This window comes from Belonocnema kinseyi, chromosome 6, assembly GCF_010883055.1.
Source record: "Belonocnema kinseyi isolate 2016_QV_RU_SX_M_011 chromosome 6, B_treatae_v1, whole genome shotgun sequence".
NCBI classification, from domain to species: Eukaryota; Metazoa; Arthropoda; class Insecta; order Hymenoptera; family Cynipidae; genus Belonocnema; species Belonocnema kinseyi.
Window position 1 is genome coordinate 129,365,389 of NC_046662.1, and position 10,547 is coordinate 129,375,935.

Consider the following 10,547-nt stretch of genomic DNA (forward strand, 5'->3'; position numbering starts at 1 on the left):
CGTCATTTGAAGGATCAAGCTCGACGAAAATGGTTCACATTAGTGAATACTAATGCCATCTCTTAGAATTTTCAGGTACTTATCAGACTGCCTAGTATAAATGTGTTTTGCAACCAAACCAAAAAACAAACAAAAAATGCCATTTTTCACGATTAAAACAAAAAAACAGAACTATCAAAACATTATTCCTGACAAATTAATTCATTTTTACATTCCCATCACAGAAGGTATTAGATTTGCGTAAAACTTGACCCCCCCCCCCCCCCCCCCCCCCCCCCCCCCCCCAGTTTTTGTCAAATGTCCACATTTTGAGATCCCCTGAATCCAAAAAACAGGCTTTTACCATGGTTTTGGTTTCGTACTGAAAGGAGTGCTACACATTGGGAAGAAAAATGACTTGCTTGGTTCAGAATAACGTACCAGCCCACAAATCTTCACCGATTTCGACAAAAAAAAAACAGGGAAAACAGCTAATAAGATTTCTAAGAGAGCTGTCCAGTCTGATTTTTGAATTAGGTTTTTAATTTGTTTATGAATAAACAAATATGGCGAAAAAATGGCCTTTTTCTATTTCACGATCCCTTTGCTCGCCAATAACAGTAAAATGGTTAAAATCGCTTAAGGGCATGTGTGGTCGTGTGGTCAATCGGGTACAGTTCCCCCGGCTTTTCTTCCACAAAAATGAAAATGTTTAAAAACTGAATTCGGAGATGTTATAAAATATCATAATGGACGTCCCTGGACTCTTTTTTGACGGATAATAAAAAAAAGTGATTGTGAAAAACAAAAATGTTATGCATTATTTTAAGGTTACGTCGTTTTTCATCCCTGCCTTTCCGATAATTTGAAAATTATTGATGAAATAAACTTTTTTAATTGCCTGCAAACAAGGTTAGTTCCAGGAGATTAGTTTTATTTGTAAGGCCAAAGTTTTCGGCCAAAAATATTGTGTAGTTTGGTAGTAACGCTCGGGAGAATTGTAACACACATAACCTCGAAATAAACACACGTTGTTAGCAAAATCAAAATTTTTTTTAAAATTAAACACAAAAAAAGTGTGTGGAGACGTCCGTTAGCATGTTCGCTATCATTTCCCAGATTTTGGCGACAAAATATGCAAATTAATCACATTTTGCTAAATTAAAACTTTTTTGATTTAAGCCACAAAAAAAGTGTGTGAGACGTCCTTTAGCATGTGCGCTATCACTTCCCAAATTTTTAAGACAAAATATTTATTATTCTAGAAAAAAAGGCTGGGGAACCTAAGACTGGTAAAATCGACAAATTTCTAAGTATCACATGCTCTTAAGTTGCATATAATAGCATTAGTTAAAGATATTCGGATATTACACAATATAAAAAAAAAAATTTGCAATCAACAAATTCTTTTTTGACAAAATTTTTGTACGATTTTCCATAAATACACGTTTTTTCAATTTTTGTTGCAAGAAATTGGAATCGAAACAATATTATATAAAAAAATTTCTCTTCTGATTATAATTGGTTATATTATAAACAAATTTAATGTACAAATGCAGTAATCAGGCATTTTTCGACAGAAATATTGGTTTTTTTATGTCAATTTTTTCAATTGGTAAGTTTACGATAATTTTAGGAAAATTCATAATTTGTTAATTAATCTTATGAATTTCTAAACAAATTTAATAGACAAATGCATTATTCGGGCGTTTGTCGACAGAAATATTCGGTTTTTTTCGATTTCAGTCTTTTTAATTGGGTGAAATTGGAAAATCTATTTTTTTCGATATCCTAATTGAAACTGTTGACATAGAAATAAACTATTTTTTTTTGTAGAAAAATTCCTGATTAAGGGCATGTGATACTTAGAAAATTGTCGATTTTACCAGTTATAGGTTTCTCCGACTTTTTTCTAGAATAACAAATATTTTGTCTTAAAAATTTGGGAAATGATACCGAAAATGCTAACGGACGTCCCCACACTTTTTTTGGGGGTTAATTCAAAAATGTTTTAATTCAGCAAAATGTGATTAATTTGCATAGCGTTTAGGAATTAGTATCGACTTTTCAGTGTTAGATTCCCCCGGCATTTTTCCTAGGATAAGAAATATTTTGGCTTCAAAATCTAGGAAATGATAGCAAACATACTAATGGACATCCCCGCACACTATTTTTTGTGTTTTTTTATCAAAATATTTTTGATATTGCTAACAACGTGCGTGTATATTTCGAGGTTATGTGTGTTACAATTTACCCGAGCGTTACTTCCAAACTACACAATATTTTTGGCCAAAAACTTTGCACTTGCAAATAAACATAGTAACTAATCTCCCGGAACAAACCTGTTTCCAGGCAATTGAAAAAGTTTATTTCACAAATAATTTCCAAATTACCGGAAAGGCAGAGATGAAAAACGACGTAACCCTAAAATAATGCATAAGATTTTTATTTAGCACAATAATATTTTTTTATCCTCCCTCAAAAAAGAGCCCGGGGACGTTCGTTATGATATTTTATAACATCTCCGAATTCAGTTTCTAAAAATTTTCATTTTTGTGGAAAAAAAGCCGGGGGAACTGTACCCGATTTAACACACGACGAAGTATCACATGCCCTTAATGCATTCTTTCATCAAATTTGTAAATTTATCTAGATGCGCTCAGTACGAAAATATTCGTTTGCGCACTTATCATATCCATGAACTTTTTATCACAAAATGTCTGAAAAATTTCATCAGGAGAACTTTTATCACGTAATCCAGCATTAGGCTGCACACCATGATTTTTATCAATGAAGGGATGTATGATAGGATTAAAAACACCATTTTCCATCTACTTGAGGTCTTTCAAGGTATTTTCGAGACGTATTCCAAGAGGGAGATCGGATTCATCAAGTAACTGTTTCACTAGCTTCATGAGATAACTCAAGTAGATCAGGTTCGTCAGAAGATGTAGATCCATTAGATTCATCCACATACGCATCGACTTGTAAACGCTTATCACTTCGTTTGCTTCGAGTAATGCAATCAGTTTCATTGATTAAAAAATGATCAATTGCATCATCACTATAAGAACTCTCATCCGATGAATTTGAAACGATTCGTTTCTTCTTGAGTTTTGGCATTTCGCTCTCAGTCAATAAGGCTATAATCTGTAGGCATCATCGCTCACCTTCATTTTAGATAACAGTAACTGAAGAAGCTATTGTACATCTTCATGAATGTAGTTAGAGTTTATTGCACTTTTGGTAGAAAAAAGATCGTCATTCTAAGGTCAAGAATGATGTCAAGATTTTTTGCACTATTTTTTTCTTACACAGCGCCTCAAAAAACATGGGTATGCCAACTATAACGCTAAGATATAAAAAATGACCTTGAGATGGTGATTTTCAAGGTCAAGGGTGCCTTCAGGATTTCTTTCACTATTTTTTTCGTACTGAGTGCATCAAAAAATATGGGTATACCAAACTATAACGCTGAAATATCATAAAGCCAATAGGGAGCATGTATTGGTATCAAAGACCTTGACCTTGAAGACGGCTTTCAAGATAGCTTGAAGGTGTATTTTTTGTAATGGAAACCCTTATTTTTGATCTCGGGTTTGGAAAAGACGGAAAAATGTACTTACAAAATGTTGCATTCATCAAGGCTGTGACATAGGCACTTGAAAATCAAATATTCAAAAATTACTTAAATTCTATGGATTCAAAATTCTAAGCGTCTACGATGTATTACTGAGGTCGAATAAACTTTCAAAGATTGGTCAACAGGCTAAGCATGAGCAAACTTGGATTTTTGAAGGTCATAAACTTCCTATTTTTAACGCTACCCAGAAACAACGACGTAGACGTAATAGGATTATATTCCCTTTGGGGTGCTAATTTAAAGTGAGTCCCCTTGAATCTCACTAATCTGGTTGCTTGATTAAAGTGAACCCCGTTTTCTCTCATAACTCCATTGCAAAACAGTACGTGGAATGGCATCTCCAGTCGGCTGCCTAAGCGAGAATGAATGCTTACCTGTCCTGACCGATCGCAGTGTAGTGGCAGGTATTTATTTTTCTTTAGCGTGGTTGATTAGCACCTCCACAACCGAATTTTTGTATTTTTCATAGCTCAGAATTTTGGGCTTTTTTTGGGCTACAATAAAAATTTTTGGGCTCCTTTACTTTTTTCAAAAAATCAATTTTCTTGTGGAGGTGCCAGCTTACATTAACCCAGCACCTCCACTTCTTTGAATCACTAAATAATAAAAATTCAATTACACCAGAATTTTGGGCTTTTTTTGGGCTCTTAAAATCCGCAAAAAAATTTTTCCACAAACCAACCCTTAACTTCCAAAATCAACCCCCTTCAAAAAATTGAAAATTTTCAGTTATTTATTAACGGGATATTTTTGGGCTCCCCGAAAATACCCACTTCGATTTTTGGGCTCCAAACCTTACAGTAAAAAATTAACCCCATTGAAACACGCACATATGAAATTGTCAAAAAATAAATTTTATTACATTTTAGAGCTTGAAACGCTACGTTTTTAAGGCTTCAACCCTTAACGTCAAAAATCAACCCCTCTCTTCAACGTAAATACAACTTTGTCTGCAAATAAATTTTTCTAGAATTTTTCAATGGAAATACAGTCTGCAAATAAATTTTTCTCTGATTTTTTAATGGAAATAGAGTCTCTGATTTTTGGGCTCCTCGAAAAGTACCCGATATGATTTTTGGGCTTCAACCCGTAACGTCAAAAATCAACCCCTCTCTTCCACGTAAGTACAACTTTGTCTGCAAATAAATGTTTCTAGAATTTTTCAATGGAAATACAGTCTCTGATTTTGAGGCTCCTAATACCCGATATGATTTTTGGGCTTCAACCCTTAACGTCAAAAATCAACCCCTCTCTTCCACGTAAATACAACTTTGTCTGCAAATAAATTTTTCTAGAATTTGTCAATGGAAATACAGTCTGCAAATAAATTTTTCTATGATTTTTTAATGGAAATAGAGTCTCTGATTTTTGGGCTCCTCGAAAATACCCGATAAGATTTTTGGGCTTCAACCCTTAACGTTAAAAATCAACCCCTCTCTTCCACGTAAATACAACTTTGTCTGAAAATAAATTTTTCTAGAATTTTTCAATGGAAATACAGTCTGCAAATAAATTTTTCTATGATTTTTTAATGGAAATAGAGTCTCTGATTTTTGGGCTCCTCGAAAATACCCGTTAAGATTTTTGGGCTTCAACCCTTAACGTTAAAAATCAACCCCTCTCTTCCACGTAAATACAACTTTATCTGCAAATAAATTTTTCTAGAGTTTTTCAATGGAAATACAGTCTCTGATTTTTGGGCTCCTCGAAAATACCCGATATGATTTTTGGGCTTCAACCCTTAACGTCAAAAATCAACCCCTCTCTTCCACGTACATACAACTTTGTCTGCTGACTTTGTCTGTGAATAAAACGAATTATAACAGATTTTGTTACAAAAGCGATGTCAGCATAGAAATCGCGGTTCAGATCGTGGTCTGTTATATTTTCGCCTACACCGTTGACTCATATAGCGCGCTTCTCAAAACGATCAAACGCTAAGTGCCCAAGATTTTAACTTGACTAATTCAACACTTCCTCAAAGGCAGAAATGGTACCTGAAGTAACATTAGTAACTAGTGCGCACATACCGACAATAACATGCTACCCTTCGCAAGAGGGTTAAACGCTAAGCGCTCAAGATCAGCGAATAAAACCAATCTTAGTAACTTTAGCGACAAAAGCGATGTCACTATAAGAATCATGCATCAGAAAGTAGTCAGTAATATGTTTAGCCAAACCAATGAGTTATATTGCGCGCATCTCGAAACGATCAAACGCTAAGCTCCCAAGATTTGAACTTGATTAAGCAATTCCTTCTTTAAAGACAGAAATGGTATCCAAAGTAACATTAGTAACTAGTGCGCACATCGATAATAACAGTGTACCCTTCGCCGGAGGGTCGAACGCTAAGCGCCCATGATCAGCGAATAGAACCAATCCTAGTAGCTTTAGCGACACAAGCGATGTCTGTATACGAAACACGCATCAAGAAGTGGTCAATAACATGTTTAGCCAAACTCATGACAATATGAGTCAACACCGTTGACTCATATAGCGCGCTTCTCAGAACGGTCAACGGTGTAGGCGAAAATATGACAGACCACGATCTGAACCATGATTTCTAGGTTGACATCGCTTTTGTAACAAAATCTATTGTAATTCGCTTTATTCACTGACCTTGAGCGCTTAGCGACGCATAGCGCTAAAACTGTCCATTTTTTTGGATTTTTTTACGGATATTTCATCCATCACTTAAAACCTTAAAAATTACAAAGTTTCAGCCAAATCCACCGAAAGCCATTTTCCCATACATTTAGTGCGGGGTCCTTTATTTGCGGACAAAGTTGTATTTACGTGGTAGAGAGGGGTTGATTTTTGACGTTAAGGGTTGAAGCCCAAAAATCGTAGCGGTTATTTTTGAGGATCCCAAAAATCATACTTTATTTCCATTGAAAAATTGTACAAAAATTTATTTGCAGACAAAGTTGTATTTACGTGGTAGAGACGGATTGATTTTTGACGTTAAGGGCTGAAGCCCAAAAATCGTATCGGGTATTTTAGAGGAGCCCAAAAATCAGAGACTGTATTTCCATTGAAAAATTCTAGAAAAATTTATTTGCAGACAAATACAGGGCCACCCTGTATTTGCAGTGGTGACAACGTACCATTTGCCGCTCTATTGTCTTTTCACTCTACTCTGTGCTGTCTGCTCATCACAGCTAAAGGCATTAAAATGTGCGCACAGCTCTCCCACCACTTCCCCCCATGCGATGGTTCTCCCCAACGAGGGAGCCGAGGCTACGCTCCGTGCGCAACTTCAGGCTACGTTCGTCCGCTCTCTGTTTATGGGTAATTTGCCTTATAGCCTATTCAGTAATAAAGCTCCGCAGTATCTACTTAACATTTTCCATTTTATTGACAAAGATCAACCAACAAATTCGAAACTCCGTGAAAGGAAAAAAGTACTAAAAATTCAGCCATACCATACGTGTAAAGTGCAAAGGTCTTTTATTATTCGCGGTGCTCGTTTTTGGAACAAACTACCTATAATAATCAAAAATTCACCTTCTCAATATCACTTTAGAAAACGACTTTTTGGTTACTTATTTAACACAGCAAATTCTACCCTCGAAACTACACATTGGTAAAACTTAAATCCGTAAATTAGAATATACATGAGTGTATTCATGAATATATTTACTCATAAGTATTTATATTTGCGTTTGGATATTTATATTGTTTTCATGTTAATAGCCTGCATCTAATTATGTACATTATAGTTTATTTCTTCCCTTTTGTTAAATACTTATTTTTGACTTAAATCGTCAAATAGATCGTTGTCATATTTCAACTGTAACATGTATCACCTGTTCCTCATAGGGCTATTTAACCCTGGGAACTTTTCACAAATAAAAACAAAATACAAAACACTTGTCTCAACCCTGTACATCTCGCGTCGGATTAGAGGCGGGCATACCTGAGATCTTGAAATTAGTGTCCATTGTATTTATAATCCCTTTGTATTTGCAATGATCCTTCGTAGAATGTCTATGTATTACTCTAATTTGAAAAGTTTAGAATTTAAATTTATTCCGCTTTGTAGACCTTTAAACTGAACATTGAAAACTTCGCAAATTTTACCATTTTTAACGTTTTAAAAGTACGATACCGAAATTTTTTAGGTATAAACTTCTGCAATCATTCTTCTGGGAGCATCTTCTATAGATTTAAATATATTGTACTATAAATGCTTTTAATTTGAAATATTTTACATATTATTCATTTTTTTAAGTTTTCATTTCTAAATATATTAACCTTATGAATTAGAATTTCAAAATATTGTACAATTAGGCTCATTTAATGTACAGATTAAATAAATAATTTCCAAATGCTTGAAAAGTTTCAAAATCTTCAACAAATTTTATGGAATCTTTTTTAATTTATCATTTTTTTTTTATTATTTTGAAATTTCTAAACAATTTTTATATCATTCGATTTTTCCCTCAAACTTTAAATAAATACTGCAAAATTAAAATAATGCGTTAAAATCTTCCGGATTATTTTCTGACAATTTTGGAAATATTTCTAAATCTTTTTAAATATACCCTTGAAATTAATTGACAATAAAACAAAGAATAATTTTTCATTTTTCAACTTTAAAATAAATATCGGTAAACTACAAAATAAAAGAATCCTAACTTTCGTAAATTGTACAGATCGAAGGTTCAAAAAAATTCAAGCCATACTTTTCAATGCTCTAATTTGAAGAATGAATCAACTAATTAAATTTTATTTTAATTATATAATTTTAAGCAATTTCAGTGAAAAGCATTGAAATTTGTTTTGAAATCTTTTGGTAAATATTTTTTAAAATTATTTTTTGACAGAAAAATTCGTTAAAATTGTTTACAGGAATCTTAATTATATTTTTTTATTATCTGAAGATCTTAAAAAATCATTTAAAAACATCAAAATCATGCAAAATAAAAAATAATCCCTTAAAAGTTTCTAATTTTTGTTTAAAATTTTGGAAATCTTAAATATTTTCTTAAAATTAATTTTCTAAGATAGAAAACCATTTTTAATTTTCATAGGAATCTTAATGAGTTTTTCGTGTATAATTTTATTTTTAATTATTTGGAATCTTTTCAACTTTTGAATTTTTTAAAAAATATTTTCAAAACTTCTTAATATTGTTTAAAATGATTCGACATTTTCCTACATTCTTTAATAAAACCTGCAACATTTTTTTAAATGCCCGAAAATGTTTCATATTATCTTTTCTTTACAATTTTGGAAATCTATTTAAATCTTTTTAAAAGTACTTTTACGACTAATGACGGGGTCTATACAAAATATTCCAATTTTTTGTTCTGAAATAAAAATTTTCAATAAAAATGTAAATTTTCAGTTCAAGAAAATAGTTTAATTCTTCAGCAACTAGTTGAATATAACTATTTATGTGAAGTTTCCACCAAGAAGAATAATCTTCTACCAAGTGCAAACATAACACAGCGAATTTTCTACAAACTAGTAACATTTTTCTCGGAACAAATTAATTTTGAACTAAGAAAATTAATTTTCAACCAAAATTATTTTTCTGCCAAAAAAAGACGAATAGATTTTTAGTTAAAATAAATTACTTTTAAAATAAAAAAGAACGAATTTTTAACAAAATAGTACAATTTTCCACCAAAAAAGATGAATCTGAATAAAACAGAGTCCTTCGTAACAAAAAAATATCACGCTTCTACTAAAAGAAATGAGTTTTCGAACTAAACAGAAGAATATTACACAAATAAAGTTGAATATTTAACACAGAAAAATGCAATTTCTACGAAACTAGATGAGTTGTTTGATTAAACAGACGAATTAAAAAAAAATAGTTTAATTTTTTTAAGTTTTGTATAAGTTTAAAAAAGAAGTAAATCTTTAAATGCACATGAATTTACAAACTGCAGAGACCAAACATTTTCACTGTTATCAACGATTTTTTTGTAATCTTCTAATTTGAGTGCAATAAACTCTATGGGCTAAAGTGAAACCAAAAGGGACAACAGCTTAATTTTTTTGTGGAGAACCCGGAGAATGAAATTTACGTGTTCTGTTTACAATGTCCAGTTTAAATCTCACAGTTACACCAGCCTTCTAAAATATAATCCCAGGCGAGAACAAGCCAACGTGGAGTAACGCGCTCGATCCAATGGTGATGGAAACCGAAACAGTTCAAAATGCGAGTTGGGTATCGCCGCTCGCCCACTTCCCCATAATCCGCTTACTCTAACAAAGGTTCCCAGGAAAAGTTAATATGTCCTTAGACAGTTGACGAATTTATGAACTTCGATCGATTATTCAACCGAAAACTTTGAAAGTATGGCGCCACCTCTAAATGTTATTGAAAAATTATTTTAAAAAATGGATATTACTTTTTCAGTATGAGGAACAGATTTCCAGTTGCAAATAATAAGAAATCGAAAGTCTATCATTTTGAGCCACCCTAACCTGTATCTAGGAAAGACTACGAGTCCCTAGTACACTGTAGAGGGGGTTTTTCTATTGGTTTAAAGCCAATTTGCGAAAATAATTAGATTACTTTCTTTTATGATTATCTGAGAACTTTCGAATGGCCATAGCCTCATTTATGTTTATTTGTTCAATGTCCGTGGTATTTATTTCCTTTGTAAATCTAGTATGAAGCTTGAATAAACCAGAATTTGATTGATACTAGCAAAATCATGAATTAAGGAAGATATTAATATTCACATATAAGTCATACGAACCTGTAATTTTTTCTTCGCCACGCCAATAGTGTCCTTACTATAAACAGGCAGTTTAACGTCGCCTAACGTAGTCGACAGTCTAAGTTTTAGTGTCATTTCAGTGCCCCCATCGATAGGTTCTGCCATACACAAACAAAAATTCAAAGAATCTAATTTAAACATATTTGCCTTAGACTGTGAAAAAATAAGTGGAGAATAGGATG

General features: G+C 32.7%; 1 protein-coding gene across 7 annotated transcripts in view; it reads right to left on the reverse strand.

Annotated features, from left to right (window-relative positions):
- LOC117174079 (ubiquitin domain-containing protein 1) overlaps positions 1-10,547 on the reverse strand; it is a 305,357-nt gene that overhangs the window by 272,956 nt on the left and 21,854 nt on the right. For all 7 annotated transcript variants that reach the window (XR_004467254.1, XM_033362757.1, XM_033362759.1 and 4 more), the window contains exon 3: positions 10,345-10,463. Coding sequence is in view for 6 of the 7 variants with exons in the window: in XM_033362757.1 (XP_033218648.1) it covers positions 10,345-10,463 (119 nt within the window). In the remaining variant the exon portion in view is untranslated. The remainder of the gene's footprint in view (positions 1-10,344; positions 10,464-10,547) is intronic.